The sequence below is a fragment of the Sander lucioperca genome, chromosome 14, assembly GCF_008315115.2.
Source record: "Sander lucioperca isolate FBNREF2018 chromosome 14, SLUC_FBN_1.2, whole genome shotgun sequence".
Lineage (NCBI taxonomy): Eukaryota > Metazoa > Chordata > Actinopteri > Perciformes > Percidae > Sander > Sander lucioperca.
The window spans coordinates 17,385,835-17,405,783 of NC_050186.1; the positions used below are offsets into that span (position 1 = coordinate 17,385,835).

Consider the following 19,949-nt stretch of genomic DNA (forward strand, 5'->3'; position numbering starts at 1 on the left):
AATGGGCTAAAGCTCCAGAAGACAAACTGAAACTCAAAATACATACCATTTTATTTTGGACAACAACTTTAGTTCAGCCATGTATCAGCCTAATTAACCTTAATAAACTACATTGAAGAGTCTGATGTCTTTTTATTTGTGCTCTATTAAATATGCATTGGCTGTGTATGCATACATTTTTTGAATTATCGTACTTGACAACATGTTTACAATCATTGCTGTCTATGCTTTGAGCGTAATGCTTCTGTAGACTACAAATCTTGCATCTTTTTGAATGCCTTCTTTTTGACCATCTCAATGTTGTAACTCTCCACAATGGTTAGCAAATAAAAACATCTGTCACTTGTTGATTTTTTTTATCAAGATATTTCTTTATTGGGATATTAAAAAAAGTGTCTGTAAAAGGCTTTAAAGTACAAAATACAATTCAGCTGTGCCATTAGTTTGATTGTCTTTATTGTTTATTCAAATCTACTGGTTTAGTGTCCACACCACTGTTTGTTTTGATCCTGTGGACTTTTAAGTGCAACTGCTTTTGACTACATGACATGAAAAAAGACAAAACAAAAAGTTAAAATATTGTAGGGAAATGAGTCAAAAGCACAATATGGGTCTTATAAAAAAGAAAATACATGATATGAAATTTAAAGAAAAAAAGTGAAAAACTAACTAATTAAAGTAACATTTTAATGAATATATCCAATTAGTTTTTTATTTTTTATTAAATGGTCCCTGAAATGTTATCAAATCCAACAGTTAGAAGTGGAAAAACTTCTACACTTGTCGAGAAGAAATACTAAAATACAAGAGCACTGAAATTATTCAGACATGATCCCTTTAAATGTTGGTCCATTTTTTGAAAATAGATGAAATCCATAACAATTGAGTCAATATAAAATATACAGTATCATCTCTTTGATCAACAGTTGCATTACACCTCAAGGAAGGATTTAACTAAAATCATGTAGAAAAATAACCAACTGTGCTCACACTGGACGCGTAAAATAATCTGTCTGTGTATAAGCTTGCCTTTTCAATTGGCTTGAATTGCACTTAGGTTTAATTTTTTATTTTAAAGAGCTTCACCCTGATCTGAGATACATGACACATATTGAGGCTATCTTGGGCTCACAACAAACCTACTGTATAAATCCAGTCTTAATTGCCAAAAGCCTCTATTAATGGTAATTTGCTTAGTTGCCGTGAAGTTAATAAAATCGTCTACACAAGCTGCTGCAACAGTCGGACAAGGCCTGGTTAGTTGTTCTTCCCAGCAGTTCAATTTCAAGTCACTTTTACAAGAATGACTTCAGACTAGCAAACTTAACAAGAGTGCATTATACTGGTGACACATGACTGTAGGGCTGCACGATATGACCTAAAATCAAAATCACAATTAATTGCACATTTTACCTCAATAACGATAAATGAACGATAATTAATCACGTTGTTCTAAATCATCTTTTCTGAAGCCAAAATGTTTCCAGATGACGGACACTGAGTTTTTTTTGGGCACAAGTTGCTCAGTTGACATCGGACTCTGTGTTTGAGTCATCCTCCATTATGCTTTCCATGCGGCTAACTGGTCCGGGCAAAGTCACGTGACTACACACACGGTAAAATGTTTTTAAGGAGAAAGTAGGCCTATCAACAGGAATAAATTATCGAAATTATCGTCATGGGAAAAACGATAAAAAAGTTGATAACAGCTTCAGAATTTCAATGTCGATACATTTTCGATTAATCGTCCAGCCCTACATGACAGTTAAGTGACAGCCTGCATTCACTAAGTATGCACAGTTTTTCATTTAAGGATAAGTCTGGTGATATTGAAATTTATCAATCGTATACATTTTTGTCAACAAACACCATAAAAGACCAAAACCATAGAGCTAGAAACACATTAATGAGTTACATTACATTACAATGAACATATGCCCTGTAGTTTTTGAATCCCTCCCAAATACACCGTCCCTCTGCTGTAAATACCCACTATTTACTCCTGTTTGAGTGGTGTTTGTTTAAAACTACAGTGCCCTGCAGTGTTAGGAAACTACTTTGCATTTGCATAAATTAAATAATATATTTGTGACCCAAGATTCCATCTTCAGTAGGACTGAATGATCTCAAGGCCAGACAGGGTTGAATAATTCATTCATAAAGTATTGATATTTTAAATGGGATCTGTTGTGAATTGATGTTAATAAAACAAGTATTGAATATTGCCAGTCTTATACTTTTAATTAATAAAAGACAGCAATCTAAAGCTGCAAGTGTGATTTTCACTTTAAACATTGTGCATGTTTACATCTAACTTGCTGCTGTTTTTTTCCCCGTTAGGAGAACGTGACAGAGCAGGCCTTGTGCCCCGAGCTACTAGAGGAGGCAGTACAAGTGCGTTCAAGAGATGCTCAACAGTGTGGTTCCCGAAGTAAAAATCCCATTGATTTTCTCCATGAGGATTTTGATTATTAGCCATGAAGTCTAAACCATCCAAGTAGACTTACCACGAGCTACGAGGTAGCGAAACAATGTTTTATGCCCCTGTAGAGGCCACAAGTCCGTATGATATCAACCTTGTTTTAAGAAAAAAGGGTTTTATTCACGATGTCATGGAGAAGTACTACACTACTCACAATCCTATGCAATACAGCGACGTCTCTGATTGGTGGAGGTTGCTGTTACCATAGAAATGTTTTTTTCTTTGCTTTTATTTTCCATTTTTTAAAATGTTCTTTTGCGCCGAATAAAATGTTTTGTGGTCACGATTCATCTTGTAGCTGGCTTGGTTCTAGGTTTAAAACTCTTTGTATAAGCATTTTCTGAAACTTCAATGGAAATATTGAATGGGGAAAATCACTTCCGGAACCAGAGCGGTTCAAAAGTGGGCGGCCACTGTTGAGCTCTATTTAAGACTAGCAGTTAACAACAGTATTTAACTTCTTCATTCACGGCCACTTCAATACACTTACAATCTGATCTCCCTCTTTTGTATGAAACTAAAAAGGATCCTTCATATACGACAGGCAGAACAAAATAAACTGTTGGTAAAAGGCTCCGACAGCAGATCACAAACAAGCTGGGTAATCTTTAATAATCCTTCACCCCTGCTGTGGGAGCACAGAAAGGGGAAGCCCGAGTCTATTCAAATAGTTTCCTGTCTCTATAACTGCTATTCAGCTCTGCCTCCCTAAAGTGCTACCCGGTCTGCAGGCCGCTGAGGAAAACACCCCACTTCCTCTCTGAGGTGAACTATGAAGAATAAAAAGCTGTTATATCTATTTAATAAAATTAGTATTAATACTACTATTTGTAATCCTCAACTATCAAATGAAATGCCTTGGTCCTTCAGTAATGAAATAATAAAATCAATGTGAAGGATCTGTGATTACAGACAAACCACAACACTTTGGCAGGTGAGCTGGCGCTGGTAAGCATGTTTGTAACCTAAAAAAAACCCACTTCCTTCATACCAAGACTGACAATAAGAGTTGAATCAGCTTGTGTGAGGCTTGCAAGACCACCCCGCAAAAAAAAAAGATATACTGTTAAAAAAAAAAAACTCATCAAGAAAGGAAGAAGAAACAACTTTACACTGTGTATCTACAGATGGTGAAACTGCTGTAGTTTTAAGTGTGTGTGTGTGTGTGTGTGTGTGTGTGTGTAAGCAACGTGATCCATCATTAACTTCCTACAGAGGTGAATGTACAGGAACACTAGGAATACATTTTGCCACAGCTAATTCTTTTTTTGTGCGCATGCATTTGTGTTGCATCAGCTTATCTGACTCCCGTGCTTCCTCGTTTCCCTTCTGATGTAAACAAATCCACTTGGCAAACAAAAAGCTGGAACACTACATGAATAAACATCTCTAAAACAAATCTAAGAGTATAGTTTAATGATAGGAAAAGCAGCTGTATGGACTAACATTATAAAAAGGTGATATTAACTTTTAAAGCTGCAAAAAATGACCGTACAGATGCAATGAAGCCTCTTGAGAAACAGATCGACCAAGTTGCTTGCAGAGTGTGTGCAGGTGAGTAAATGTGTGTTTTTGTACTGGTGTATGACGGGTGCATCCCGCTGGGCTCCTACTTGAGAGCTTTAGCTACAGAGGAGTAGGCGATGTGGATCTCCTCGTCGATCGGGCAGGTGGAGGCAAACTCCTCCCTGGCGTACGCTGCGTTCAGGTACCTCCAGAGGTTTGTCAGAGACTGAGGGATGCTGAAGTTTCGGTATTTTAAACACACCACCTGGAGAGAGAATAAGAGCAAGACTGTGAGAAACACAAACAACAAAACATGCTGGACACAAGCCTTCAATTTCAGACCAAAACATGGACTCAGCATTATAATCTTTTCATCCCAGGCCCCTAATGCCGCAAAGCTTAAAACAGAAGATTACCTTCACGATGTGGAGCTTAGGCAGCAAGTTGCAGTCAGCTAGAGTAAGCTCTTGGCCATCCAGGAAGGGGCGGGTTGAGGAAGTGAGCTCATCGTCGCTATTCTCATCGATCTCGTCAGGAAGTGGGGAGCCGAGGTAGTCGTCCAGCTTCTTCAGAGCCTTCAGCAGGCCTTTCTCTAGATCTGAGCACATGTGCACACAGAAAATAATACACTAATACAGTGTTTAATCAAAGCTAAAGGGCTAGTTTGTTTCTCCAAAATAGATGTGCAAATCTAAGCTGTAATAATGCATTTTATTTTTTCATTTGTTTAAATGGTTGAAATGATTGAGTAAATTTCATTTTAAAGAAATAAGCAAGTAGAACGAAAAAAAAACACAATTTTTACCCAACAACAGTGATTTTTCCAGTGAGATCACCCAACACAGAGTGGCTAAACCCAGAGAGCAGCAGACGAACTGTTTACACTGAGGCAGAAAAGCTCAGACCGTAATGGTATTAACTCAGACGCTCCCTGCTGGTTTTCTGTCCTGTCCTAGAGAAAGACAGAATGTTAGATATACTTACTTTCGTTTGCCTGAGGGTTTGAGTTCTTGACGTAAGCAGAGAATTTGGAGAAAACATCCATGCCTGCTGTGTTGGACTCTGGGTTACGAGCAGCCAGACGGGGATACCTAAACAAACAGAGGAATCGATGATTATTTAAATATAAACATTACAAGCATAAATTCACAAGAATGAACCGTGCATGAAATGTGAAGGGCTAAGACAAAGAAGATTAATACAGGATGACACAAAATTAGCAAGAAGTCGAAATAGGAGGCGAGTAAAACAAATAGGGCTGTAATTAACAATAATCTTCGATTAATCCATTCATTGTTTGGTCTACAAAATGTCAGAAACAAGTGAAAAATTACGTTTAAAATTTCCTATGATATCGTCAAATATTTGATTTGTCTAACAGTCCAAATTGTCCAAAGATATTCAATTTACAATCACATAAGACAAAGACATGTAGCAATTCTTCACAACGGAGAAGCTGAAGATAGGAAATGTTTGGAAAAATGACTTAAACAATCATTATTCTGTTAAACATTTGTGAAACAGATTGAGTGATTACTTCGGAGGGCTGAGATTTTCCTCCAGGAACTCCTCGATCTTGTTGGTGTCTGTTTTCACCTCGCTGCCGTACAACAGGAAGGGAGGTTGGGCACCCGGAGCCAGGTCCTTCAAGATGTCTGGCTTCCTAAGGAGGACGGTATTGAAAGAAAGTCAGAAACAGAGAGACAGACATCCAGCAGAAAAGAGAGAGGGTTAAACAGCAGGAGAGAGATGGAAGAAAAGGGGAAGAAGGAAAAGGAAAACATTTGAAACCACAGGAAATGACTCATGTTTGCAACTCAAGACGTCCACAGCTGTCACTGAAATAAAAAGCCAGAGCGGCTTTATATCTTTTAACACTCAATATCTGAATAAAATGCCCCCTAGTTAAATCACACACACACACACACACACACACACACACACACACACACACACACACACCTCTTCATATCCACTGTGGTAACATCGAAGGTGACTCCTTTCAGCCACAGCACCATGAAGAGACGCTGGGAGAAGGGACAGTTGCCGATGCTCTGACCATCGCTTCCTGCCTGGCACACAAAAACATTTTATATTATTTCATGTTTTTCGTATCGTTGCTTACATGTTTATTTTATGTGGTGCCATTGGATCGAGGCAACTAGTAGGGGCCATGGCTGTTACTTTGCAGTTTTTTAGTTGAATTTTCTCTCCTTTTTGTGTGGAAAAACAAAAGAAAAAGATGAAGTTTTCACTCTTAAACCAAGATAATTTTTTTCACATCCACACAGCCTCTTTTTTCTTAATGTTAAATAGTTATATGTATGTGTTATTTGTTTCTGTATTTATCGTTTATTTATTTCATATTCATGTTTAGTATGTTTATGTATGCACCAACAACCAAGGCATATTCTTGGTAAGTGCTACTTACTTGGCAAATAAATCCTTTTCTGATTCTGAAGCTGTAAAGTCAGCCCTCAAAAACTATTTACTACACCCTCCATCAACCTTTAACTAATTGGAAACCTCGTGTAGAGTCCTGACTTTGTTTACAGACAATACGGAGGGAAGGAAAGCAACAGAAAAAAGAGGAGAGTTAGGAAATGAATCAGCTATTAGCTATTAGCTATTAATAATTCAATAATCGCTTAAAGATTTTTTCAAGCAAAAATGACAAACGTTCTAAATTCCAGCTTCTCAAATGTGATGATTTTCTGCTTTTCTTTGTTTCATGACAGTAGGGTTGCAGCTAACAATTATTGTCTTTACTGATTAATCTTCCAAATATTCTCTCCATTTATCGATTCATTATTTGGTCTGTAAGTGTCAGAAAACAGTGGAAAATCACAATTTTCTAAAGCCCTGCTTTGTCTTTAAATGTCTCGTTTTTTTCCCAACCAACAGTCCAAAACATAAATATAATCATCACATGGTATCACAGGATAAAGAAAAGCACAAAATCCTTATGATTGAGAAGCTGGAACGATGTAATGTTTGTTTTTTTGTTGAAAAATTACTTTGATTAATTAATTGTCAAAATAGTTCCTTCTAAAATATGCAGATTTGCTGCTTTTATTTGTTTGATAACATGGTAAACTGATTATCTTTGGTACTGGATTGTTGGTTTGGATCAATCGATAAATGGAGAACGTAGATTGATGATGAATCTCTTGAATTCACCTAGAGATTGTATGCTGCTCAGGAAATGCTCATACAGCTTTAAAATGTTCCTTGTGTGGCTGAAGGAAGTCATATTTAATCATATTTGAATCAGTCATACTGTATATCCCATTGAAGGTTTGTACGGTGGCATGAACAGCATACAGTATAAACTTACAGTTAGGCTATAGTAAAACAGGAAACATCTTACTTTCTGTTACAGAGGCCAATGTGAAACTACTTACTACGACTAGGCTACTACTTATATATTCTGTTAATTAAGGGTATCAAATGTCAATGAAGAGGCTGACTTTAGAGAAGTTACAACAGCATCTTACACCCCTGAAGAGGGAAAAAAGTAGAGGGTGTTGCACATGTTCACATGTTCATACAGAGGAATCATTATTTAAGACCATGAGGGGAAGCCATATTTGTTGTATTGGAGTTTTGGGCTCAAAGAAAATGGGATTAGCCTGCCTGACATACTAACATACTAAATATAGATTAAAGTCGCCTGCCCATTATGTTAACGTGCATTTAATTAGATTAGTCTTACTGTAATTTATAAGCCCGGGTGAGTCAGCAGAGGTGGTCTAACTGACATGAATGTAGGCTATTATAGCATATGCTGCAATGTGATTTTAAGTGCAAGGTGACTTTATGTCCCCAAATACAAAACAGTGTACGCTTATCAGCTTTTAATAACAATACAGTGAGAAGGGTAATAAAATATGATTAGATAAGAAATCTCAAAACACACCGTATCTTCAGCTTTAGGCCGTTAAATAAATGAATGTCACCGCCGTGTCGACACTTTCTGGGGTTTTGGGGGACTCATTCACTTACCTTCACAAAAAGTTCAACTTTGGGCTGATTCGCTTCGCTCATTTTCCCCTGCTGATGCACGATACCTTTTTAAAAGAGTAAACAGAGATACATAAGTTGTTAAAATAAGGCTGAATAAAGCACAAAGTTACATTTCCAAAACAAAAACGAGTTCGAACTCGGACAGCCAAGCCCATCTTCCGCTACAAACCCCAGTCAGTAATTGACGGATTAAACATTGTATCAGCTACGCACGCAACGTAAACGTCAAACAAAGCAAACGTTGGCTTCGTAAGAGCTCAAAATATCACATTGTAGCACATTTAAAGTCTGCAGAGGCTACCTGCAAAGTGTTAAAAGTTGTCGCTGTCGCCTGTAGCTGCTTGCTGGTTTCCCCTCCCAGTTCTGCTGCCTCTCTCGGCTGCAGCAACGCACTCATCATCATCATCACAGCTCCTCCATTTCCTGGTGGTGCACTATGACGGATGGAGCTTTCAGCAAATAGGGGGTGCAGGGTGAAGGAGGGAAGGTTTGGTTTGAGTTAAAAGTTATTTTCATCTTAAAGATAATTGATTTCTAAACAGAAACGCGACTTGACAGAAGTAAAAATGTGGGGTTATAGGCATATGAATCTTAATGTGGACCAAAAACGTCCAGGAAATGGGCTAAAATGTTATTTAGAAAAGCCATGTTGTGAATAAGCCGAGGCTTATGTAGACATTCAGGGCGCATACACAATAATAACACCTGTAGCTTACATTTTAAGGCCAATTTAGCAGCTTTGTGATTTTTGTGAGGCTTTCTCGTTGTGTTGGATTGCATTGTAGGTGTAATAGTTGGGCCTTTTCAATGGAATTCCATTGCTAGGCAACAGCCTGGCCCCTTGTTAACTTCCTGTCAGTTGATGCCATTCACATACACTGCAAAAGGAAATCAACTTGGGTCCATTTAGAATGTTTATGTTTACATCTGTGAAAAGGTCACAAAGAAGTTTGTAAATGTATAATAATAATAATAATAACAACAATATCATTAATATCTAGTGATTTAAAAAAACAAGGCACTTTACATAAAAACTTAAAAAAATAAAAACTATCCGGAAGTCTTTCTGCCTGCAGTGTAATATTTCTTAATGTGTACCCTCTCCTTAATATACACTTTTGAGTGTGATACCTCAGTATGTCTCGAAAAGTCATCTTAGCTTTGTTGGATACTCCTGGATGCCATTATGAACACACAATGAATATTTATTTATATATTTACATGATTCTGTCAAAGACAATACAGCACTGTACACAGTATAGTAAAGAGTCAGTAGAGGGAGATATTTACCTTTACTTTGCTTGCTGCTCTCAGGAGGACAAACAAGACGTGAAAAACTGTAGGCTGCTGAGTCTAGTCCAAAAATCTGTAAAATTAATATTATGAGGGAAGTCCTGCTGGGTTGTCAGTCCAATAAGCATGTTCAAAGCCTTAACTCAGATACAGTGTTTCCTGTCATGGAGGCCCAAACTAGTATCCAGAGAGCTCCACAGAAGTCCCTACGGAACTTTTAGGGGACAGTTTCAGGATAGTTTAATATAGTTAACCAATGAGAGACAGTGTAAGATTATAATTCTAATTCCGACTATTTTCAATGGCCAACAATCTAAGCAAGTCAGTTAGAGAGGGACTTTAAAATTTTGAAATAATTGGTATCTAAATTGTGCAGCAGCGGCTGACACTATAATTACAAAAAGAGGTTGTTATTTTAGCATATTCTTTGCTAATATTATATAATAGGCTACATATTTTTGGCTAATTCTGTTTTTTCTCCTCTTTTTAAAAACATTGAATATAGTGTCTAAAGCTTGCTGCAGTAGCTTTAGATATTCAGGTTGTGGTGTAATTGTATTCAGCCTGGTACAGAGCCCTAGAGGGCATCCTTGGTTTTGAGATGACTTGTAGGTAGGGCGGTGAAACAGGATTAATTAGATCATCAGGTTGTCTGTGAAGAAAACAATAGTGCATTGCAGACTGTAGCTGGTATGTGTTGACAACATGTCACAGCACAAATCCTCCTTACAAAACAAGCCCTGTATATTAAGTGCATACAAACCTGTTTTGTGTTTCTGTGAATAATAACAGTGTATCATTCCCAGTAGTAAATAAAGCATTTTTATTTCCCAACATAAAGCTCTAAAAAAATTCTCAAAGCTCTCTCCAAGCTGCCTGGAATTCAATACTGGCAGTGAAATATTAAATTCTTTAGGGATTTTTTATTTTATTTTTTGGGCCTAAAAGTAATCACTTTTAAACTGAGTCTAAAAATACAGGATTATTGGAATCAACCTAAAAATTATAACTGCAGAACCTCTCTGCAGGTTTCCCCCCTAAATAAATGTGTCGGCCTATCTGTAGGCCTATAAGTAATCTGTACTGTATGTGATGACACAAGGCAGAAAAACTGATTATAATTATTCTTTTTAATGATGCTTTATTGATTTTCATAGTAAATAGTAGGCTATAGTATTCTGATTTATAATGATCACTTCATAACAGAATTAGTGCAAACAGTTAACAAATCCACTCAGTGAACTGTGGAAACAGAGGCAGATCATGTAAAACTACAACTCCCACAAGCCCCACAGAGAGGACAGGATGGCAGCACAGAGAGCCACAGTCAGAGAGAGTTGGACAGAAGTGGCTCCATTACACAGGTTTGTTGTACAACACTGGAAACTGCTGGTGAAACCAGCACCCAGGAGGCTGCCGGTCAGTGTCTTCCCACACAGGTCTGAGTCCAGGCAGCCGCGGATGTGCAGAGTGAGAGCACCTGTCGCATTGAACTCTGGGAAGGATTGGAAACAGAAGAGGATATTTAAAAATGTAAAACAATTAAAGGGAGATTATTTTTTCAGTTAAACATTCTGTTGCTAAAGCAACGCTCCTTCCATGGCAGTTTAACTGACATTGTAACATCCACCATTTTTACACAGAGCAAATATTCACAGGCATCTTTTATTTAAATGGCCTTGTTGGAGCATTATCTGTAGGCTACAGTAGACTCTTTTCAATTCATTAAAATTAATTGTTTTGTAAATGTTTGTTAATTTAGTTTTGTGTGATCAGTTCAGTGCTAACCAAACTAGCCATTATGCTAACCTAGCTGTCTGAGGATAATGTGTTATTTAGCCTACTGTTGGCCTAACTTACATGTTTTTACTGTTTTTACTTTTACTCCAATGTGTAGGCTATGTTTACTAATAATGACTAATTACTGTGTTGTAGAACTTGATGTTGCTCTTTCACTTGTAATAGCCTATATGTTGTTTCTACTTTGTTTCTAACGAGGAACAATGTAACTAATTTAACTACTAGCTAACTACTCCAGTTTTCTTGTTACTGTAGTTATGTATATCATTTTTACAATAAATTAGCTCTAACTCTATTTGTTATGGCATCTCATCTTTTTATTTTTTGTAATCACTAACAGTTAAGTTAGTTGTCCAAAACTATTTTAATAGTTATTTGCTTCTAGAGAAAACTTTAAAGGCTATTGGAACACAAGATGTGTAAGCTTTTCAAGTTATTTCATTCAAACCTTAAGTCGCAAAACCCTTTGAATTTATTAGTAGTCATGTATTATTCATCATAGCTGTAATGCTAATTTATTTTATTTGGTAATCTCATGATATTTTGATTTATTACACACTTCCATATGTTGGAAGTAAATGTCAAATTTTGTTTATTGAAATTATATTTAGTGTTTTAGAGGTTTTCTTACTTGCTTCTCCACGGTAGCAGCTCTCAGTCGAATTATTACATGTGATGTCGCTTCCGAACAGACACGTGCCTAATATATCAACAGGGCACTGACGACAGTTCAGGCATTGTGCTGTTCAATGAAAAGAAATAATTTAATCAGGGAGGATAATCAGATTTACAGTACAGTAACTCACTCAACAACATAGTTTGGTTTTCTTATCTCGGCGTTCAACAGGTTTAGCAAATCATCTGTGCTAGTTTCTAATTTATCCACCTACAAGCACCTCTAACACTCATGTTGTATCCAGTTTGTTTAATGTGTATAAAACCAAAGTGTGAATGGCTATTTGTAGTTTTGAAGCAAATTCATGGCATATTTCCTAAAATTTAAAACTGTTCCTTTAAAGGTAAGATTGATCAACTGCTCCTGCTGGCCAGTCCTCAGTTTAAGTTCTTTCAGATCTGAGCTATGTTGATCTTTTTATAATTGAACATCACTGGGTGGGGATCTTGGGGTCAGTTTTAAAATGGTTTATCCATGACAAAATTTGACCTGTGGAGTTCCCTATGGCTCTATACTAATATAAATGAATGTATATACCTTTATTTCTCTTTCTTTTCTGCCATAACATCCTTCTCAAACAGGTAGCCTACTCATTTATATTCAGGAAGCTCTCCAAATGCTTTATTTTGCCTTTAAATATATTATACTGATTCTGATACAACATAAACAGAAATACCCTGTTGGATCTGTGGCAATTAGTGTTGGACCAGACACTTGTACCAAACTGAATGTCATTAAGCTGCAGTGCAGGAAACTCACATGAGACTTAATCGTGAACAGCATTTCATGTAACCACTTATCTTTATCTTTGTTTGTCCAAAGTAATGAGCCACAGTAAAAGCCATTTCTTTTGATTACATTTGTCATCCAATTAAAGTGTTAGATGGTGCTTAACAAATACATTAAAGTATATTTAGTTGGTACAGAGGTCAGATTAAAATCATATGAAAACAATGACACAAAAGACATTTTATTCCACGATAAGAACTATAGTTACTCGTAAATCCTCCATTTGCTTCCGTGTAGTTCTACTGTACTGATACTATAAAGTTTGTTTTTTTTACCTCAGGGCACATTATTCTTAACTTACCTGCTGCGATGAAGGCGCTCAGCACAATCACTGCTTTCCAAGCTTTATTCATTCTTCTTGAGGGTTAAGCGGTCTATGGATTCCTGATGTACTTCAAGTTCTTAATACCTGTCTCAGTCTAGTGATAACTGAGTCTTATGTCCATCTGAGAAAGTCATGAAAAGATACCAGAAGAAGAAATGTGCAAGAATGAGGTTTATCAGGTTTTGTGTTCCAGCTAGGTGAAGTGGGAGTCTCTCAGTCATAAAGGGAAAACCCAGTTCAAACATTCAAAGCATGGATGAAACTCACACTCATCAAGATTGAGAACAAAAAATTATTATTATTTACTTCCATTATAAACATGCATTAAAGGGTTTCATGCAGTTAAAATATTCGTTTTTATACTGTGTCTATATTTCCTCAAAATCCCACATTTACAGGCATGGATGTTATAACAATGGGATTATCACACTATAGGAGTGTGTTCAAGGTTAATTAAGTGTTTTTTTCAATTATAGCTATTGCTTGTGTACAAAGGCAACACTCAGTCATTAATAGGATTTTTTTTCTTTTAAAGGCTCCAGCTGCTCCAATCGGTCTGTAGGGTGGCGCACAAAGCTGCAGTGAGAGGGAGCTGGATGGATGTGGCTCCAGTATAGCAGTCAGTGCTGCAGCAGGTCCTGGTGACGGTGTATGACTGATGTTGAAGGCTGAAGGAGGACAAGAAGATCAGAACTTTTTTTTTTTACATAGAAAATAAAAAAGTACTAATAGCCTACATCATCACTCTGTGTCTGTCATTCCATATAGCCTAATGCAAGATGTATTCAGACCCTCTACTTAAGTAATAAGTATATATCTTGTCCCGAGTAAACCTTCCTCCTGCACGTAGGCTATATATATATATCCAAATATCCCCTGCTAGCTGAAGTTAACAATATCAAAGCTGATTGAGGTGGAGCTGATTTGTCCTACGTTGTATTCTGGGTAGTTTCATCTAAAACAAAGCAAATTATTTTATGATGATCCCATGTTTTGTAAATGATAGTAAGTAATCTGTGGCATACTAGTAGCTGCAGCTGCCAAATAAACATAGTGGAGTAAAAAGTAGTGAAGTAAAAGTAAAAAGTAACAGAACATAAAAATACTAAAGCAAAGTTTAGGTAGGCTGCCTCATTACTTTCCACTACTATCGTGTGTATATTTGTGTGTTTACTATTCTGACCCCAGTTGGCCTGAAATGGACTTTTCAGCTGTGAGTGTGTGTGTGTGTGTGCGTGTGTGTGTGTGTGTGTGTGTGTGTGTGTGTGTGTGTGTCTGTGTGTGTGTGTGTGTGTGGCATTAGAGGGTTTATACTATTTGCTTTGAGCATGACAGGTATTGTGCTAAGTTGTGTCATAGCAACAGTAGTCTCGCTTTGCCAGACCATCCACACGCTGCGGAGCGGAGGAGGGTCTGGCTAGTCCACACAGCATTCCGGGATGGGAGAAAAACGTGCTCTGGTTTATTGGTATTTCTTTAAACCAATCACAATCGTCATTGTCGGCGCTAAGCTCCACACGGAGCCGCTGTAAAATAGTCGTGTGAAAGAAAACTCAGATTTATACAGATAGTCTAGCTAGCTGTCTCAATTTACCATGCAGAGATCTGAGGAGCAGCTAACCATAGTCCTCATAAATACACCAGAGTTTAAAATTCCAACACAAAGAAAGCGGAAGAAAACGGACATCGGCGGAATTTCCTGCGGCACCGGAGCAATCCCGGAAGTGGAACGTCAAGGATATAAACTATAGCAACAGCAACAATGGCTGAAAGTAGCAGACTGACAAAGACATAAACATAAACACTGGCTTTACTGAACCTGGTTACTTCAAGGTTAAACAAGTATATATTAAAGTATAACTATATTATATTTTTCACCCATTGACCTAAGAGCTAAGTTGTAAATTACAGTCCAGTATTTCTTGCAATAAGTGGAAAGTGGATAAGCTAAGTATTATGATTTAGCCCATTTACAGTAAAAAACAACAAGTTCTCTAAATTAAATTACAAAATACATTGTTTGTCCACACCCTCTAGTATGACACATTAATCCTTTTCTGATCAGCATGACATATATTGTCTTGGAGCAGCCTGGTATCACCAAAAGGCCTATGAATGACACATCAATTCTAGCAGCATGGCTAAATGCTAGCACCATGGGGAACACAATGCATACAGAAATGGGCCATTTAGGTGACACCGCTGCACAACCCTGTGCTAATCGCAGCAACACCTGAATTGGTGTGAACGCAACCTAACGGCATGTGGTAAAATGTTTTGACAGGTGCAGCATACAAATGTACCTGTTATACAGTATTTTGACTGGTTACCACTAAGTTACTAAATACTGAAAATGTCCATAATCAAACAATCATGACCGTTGTGGCAAAATGTTTTCTACTCCTTTGCTGCACATACATCCTGGATTTGTTGTTTTTAAAAAAGGGAACCTGTCTAGTCATTACTTTTAGCAAACTATATTAATGTTTATTATTTTTGGCTGACTATTTCAACCCTTAACTATTATGCTATTATTTTAACTATTTCAACCATTTAGGAGGTACTTTTTGGGGAAACATTGTAGTAAAAATTGAATAGAGTTACTAATATTGTGTACTGAATGATGTTAAAATAGATGTGAATGTGAGCATGAATGACTCTCTGTCTCTATGTGTCAGCCCTGTGATTGTCCAGGTGTACCCCAGCTCTCACCAAATGTCAGCTAGGATTGGCTGCAGCCCCCCACGACCCTTAAAGGATAAGTGGGTAAGGTAAATGGATGCAATAAAATAAGAGCAAATAGCAGAGGCAACAGATGTTTTTCAATTAGTTTCTTTATTTTTGACATCAATGTAAAAGGATAAATAAAAAATAAAAAACAACAAAGCATAACAACAGCCATGAAGATTTATGAGCTCAATGTTTCCCTGAAACATCCCATTGATCAACTTCCATGACGTGGATACTTTAGTTTGGAGATTTTATATAATCTGTCATTAAAATTGAACCCTGATATGACAAGTATCAGTAACCTAAGTTATGAAAAAAAGAGTGTCACAGCATATGAACATCTTAGATGATCATACTTATAAGTTCTTAAGGTCAAAAGTGTTTATTTCAGATAGTGCTCTTGGCCTTGTGGTGTGGTTAAAGATATAGTGTATTACGGTGCAAATGGATTTGAGGTGCATCTGACTGCAGCAGTCCGCTGCTGTTTCTGTGATTTTGCGTTAGGCATATCACAGAATACTGCTCCACATGGAGGCCAGGGCGGCTACACCAATGGCGGCGGTGAGGGTCATCTTGGTCGATGGCGCACCGCTGACCTGGACGGGGTTGCAGTTGTTTGCTGAGCAACAGTTGACTGTAACCGTGTATGGAACATTCAGCAGGGTGCCGTTGGTGGTGGTGTTGCAGCCAGCAGGCTCCTGGCACCCCTGGGTGTTGAAGCCCACAGAGACTAGTGAGGTGAAACCTGAGGAGAAATGGTTGTGAATAATTTTTACAGAGAAGGAAAATAACTGTTGTACATTTCATCAAATACAGTTTGGAGGCACTGGTCTGTTATTTGAGTGTTTCTATTTAATCACTGCATTACTTTTAAATCAACTGAATGGATAGATATCTATCTATCTATCTATCTATCTATCATTCTTTCCTTCACTACCTTAAAATACAAGTTTTTTTGCCTGACAATGAGATGATTAAAATGAGTAGCCTACTTCACTACTTACAGCTACTACTAAAGAATTGTAAATAAGTATTTTAGTTAAGTAAAATAGTATATACACAGGATATATACAGATTTTACACACTATAGACACAAAAAATAGGTTAAGGAATTGCTAATTGAATCAGTATGAAGATAAAACATTAATATAGTCAGATGGGATACTGCTTTCCCAGCTGGGAACACTGTGTGGTGTGCTTATTGATCTATGTGTGACTGGGCGTCACAGTATTGGGGAGTGATTTAAATTTAATCATGCCTATGTTGTTATGTAATATTTGAAGAAAAGGGTGTGAGCTTTTAGGCAATGAGGACGAGACTTACTTGCTTTTCCGGTAAAGCAGACACTGGTGTTGGTTGAGCAGGTCACTTGATTGTTGTTTAAGCAGAAGCCCAGCACACCATAGTTGCACTGGTTGCAGGTCAGGGATTCAACTGAAACACACAGAAGAAAGCACAAAAGTTGAAATAAAAAAACACTTTATGTAGAATTTCCACAGTAGTCATCAAAAAATAGATTAAAACAGGTAGATTCAAAATTGTAGGTGGTTTACGTAGACCTTTCTAAAACCTAACCTGTAATATACTTTAGACTTATGGCAGTGTTTTTTTCTAAAGAATTTGCGTTCATTTTGTTTTGAAACTAAACACTTTTGGACGACAGACATTGGCAGTGATGTATCATCTATCACACATTCTGTGCTGTGCATGCAAAATGCGTCAAACCCAACCCAAGCTAAATAAACAATCAAACTGATTCACCCACCGTTGTCAAGGAAAAAAAAATCAGGTGTGAAAGGGTGACAATCAGGGGTGCGCTTTTATAGTTAAAGTAGGGGTTTAGCTGATTTGGAGGGTTAAAAAAGAGACAAAGGGCTATGTTTATATTTAATAAGGGTCAGTTTACCCAAATGACACAAAGAAAACTTGTCTCAGTTTCCTCTAGTGATAGCCTGATAGCTGTCAAAAGTTGTGGTTTCCCTTGCTCAGATTTTGAGATATCTGCCTCTAAGATTGTTTGCCGTCACCCCAATTCAATGGAGGTAAATACATTTTCTTTATTGGAACTACATTTACATTACATGTCATTTAGCTGACGCTTTTATCCAAAGCGATTTCCAATTAAGTGCTTTCAACCATGAAGGTCTAAAGTTTCAACCATGATAGTCCAAACTTTCTTCCAAAGAAATAGTCCTTTTACATTTTTTTTTAAGTTTGTGAATTATCCGGAGTAATTGTTTCTGGCAACACATTGATGTTGAGTTTTCCCACTGTAATTTCTTCGTGTTTTTAAAAAAATATAATTTGGGTGAGCTGACCCCTTCTCAGAGAACTCAAAATTGGTTCCCTTAGCTACATGTTGGAGAAGCATCATGAGTTTTCTAAGTGTTAAGAAATTCATCAGTTGCAGTAGTTTAAGGATTTGTTAAAGAAGAACGTGGATGAAATTGATCCACCATTGGTTTGTGCAAATGAAATGATTCTGATTTGTGCATAAAATTCACTTTTTCTTTAATTAGTTATGATTCAATTGAGTGATAAAACAATACTAAGAAAATAAGTCAAAAGGCTTTAAAAATATTACTATATATTAACATTAACATACAGACACTGCCAGAATGTTTTCATGATTTGTTTTGTCTCTTTGTTCGTTGTATTATTTTTTTCCAGTAATACATTTGTGATAACTGTTTGATAATTGTTAAATCTTACCCAGCATGAAAGATGCAACAGCTGCAATGATTCCAAATAGGATCTTTCCCATCTTGATGTGTTGGTTTGGTTCTTGGTTTCTACTCAAAGACAAAAAAAAATCCTTCCACCCAGGTGATCGGATGCTGTGTGTAGCAAAAACTGATGAGCTTGTTTGGTGATGGGCTGTATTTATACATGAGACAGGTGATGGGAGGGGAGAAGAGGGGAGTTTCAGGTCTTTTGTCATCATCTTTACCTCGGGGGAAGAGCCACTGAGAGTAATGGATGATTAAAGGAAAACCACAGAGAAACAAGCTGTACAAACTGCCTGAACCTGTCATTCAAGTAAAAGAGTCAGGCATTGAAGATTCCTACAGTGCAATACTCAGAAATAATTTGTTTTCTATCACATGACGCAGAAAAGCATCAAATCTTCCATTTTGATAAGCTCTAAGGCCTATGAATAACACATCAATTTCTTAAGTAATTTTTCGTATTATCACCATGCATTTTTTTCTTTTCGCGTGCCATTTCATGCCAGTCTCTATTAACTTGTAATAAGACGTGGAACAAAGAGCGAGAGAGTCTGCATTCAAACACATGACTTTAACCCAGGAGAGCTGTTTGTGTCCTGTGTGAAACCAAAAGTCAACATTGACTGAATTATGTTCAGTGATCCAACAGCACAGGCGAGGGTCTGAAGTAGGTTTCAAATGAGCTTCATCAGCTCAGGGCATCTGCTTTTTTGTTAAAGGTGTGCCATCACTGGGTATATAAAATAGGACAATCATGTCATTGATATTTGTCAACAAATACTCTCTAAAATAATGAGGGTTGTTTGACAAGAGGGGAGTTTATTAAAAAGCCAAACAAAGAACAAAGAAAAAGAGAAGATGGATGACAGTGTCACTGGCTTTGTGTGTGTGTGTGTGTGTGTGTGTGTGTGTGTGTGTGTGTGTGTGTGTGTGTGCGTGTGTGTGTGTGTGTGTGTGTGTGTGTGACAAAATAATCTAAATTCAAAGGTCAATTTACAAGCATAGAATAGAATAGAAATTGAACGTACAAACATGAGAGTGGTGTCAATCTCCTCATCTCACTCTCAGCAAGAAAGAAGTATTTCTTAAAAATGCCAAACTATTAACTACTGCTTTGTTAGTTTAACGTCTGCAACATCCAAACCTTGTCTCAGAGAAAATACGTGAGCATATACCATCATATTAATCATTTAGGAGGTTTTGTCCCAAATAAACAGAAAACACAAATACAATGCAAATAATTTATTGTTGCAATCATCAGTATTGGTATTGAGTTGCCTTTAGTTGCCTTCAACAGCCTTCAAATCTAGACTGATACATTAGTCTGGAAAGATTTTGAAATACATGATTACATTAAAGCTTTAGTGCGTAATTGTTTTATATTAATAAACGTCCGTTACATTCAAGTCATTGCCAAATGAGTTGATAAAAAGCTAATTAAGACTATCAGCTCAACACAACTCTCTCTGTATTTCTGTGTTGTCTGGTGACTTCGCCGCGCAGAAACTCAAGTAAAGATAATTACCTCTTCTGAAGAGTCCATTATGTTTTTTAATCCTCTGTGTCCTCCTTGGCTACTAGCAACTGCGTGG

General features: G+C 37.1%; 2 protein-coding genes across 2 annotated transcripts; both read right to left on the reverse strand.

The window, feature by feature from the left end:
• Positions 1 to 346: 346 nt before the first annotated feature.
• Positions 347 to 8,562, reverse strand: clic1 (chloride intracellular channel 1). The gene is made up of 7 exons (XM_031295932.2): positions 8,316 to 8,562; positions 7,994 to 8,058; positions 5,951 to 6,060; positions 5,526 to 5,651; positions 4,973 to 5,079; positions 4,405 to 4,586; positions 347 to 4,253 (listed from the first exon to the last, which is right to left on the reverse strand). Exons 2-7 carry the CDS (start codon positions 8,033 to 8,035, stop codon positions 4,092 to 4,094), a joined length of 729 nt encoding a protein of 242 aa, XP_031151792.1. The 5' UTR covers positions 8,036 to 8,058; positions 8,316 to 8,562; the 3' UTR covers positions 347 to 4,091.
• Positions 8,563 to 10,416: 1,854 nt separating this feature from the next.
• LOC116047269 (sperm acrosome membrane-associated protein 4-like) lies at positions 10,417 to 13,028 on the reverse strand. The gene is made up of 3 exons (XM_031295937.2): positions 12,874 to 13,028; positions 11,739 to 11,849; positions 10,417 to 10,802 (listed from the first exon to the last, which is right to left on the reverse strand). Exons 1-3 carry the CDS (start codon positions 12,923 to 12,925, stop codon positions 10,579 to 10,581), a joined length of 387 nt encoding a protein of 128 aa, XP_031151797.1. The 5' UTR covers positions 12,926 to 13,028; the 3' UTR covers positions 10,417 to 10,578.
• Between the last annotated feature and the right edge of the window lie 6,921 nt (positions 13,029 to 19,949).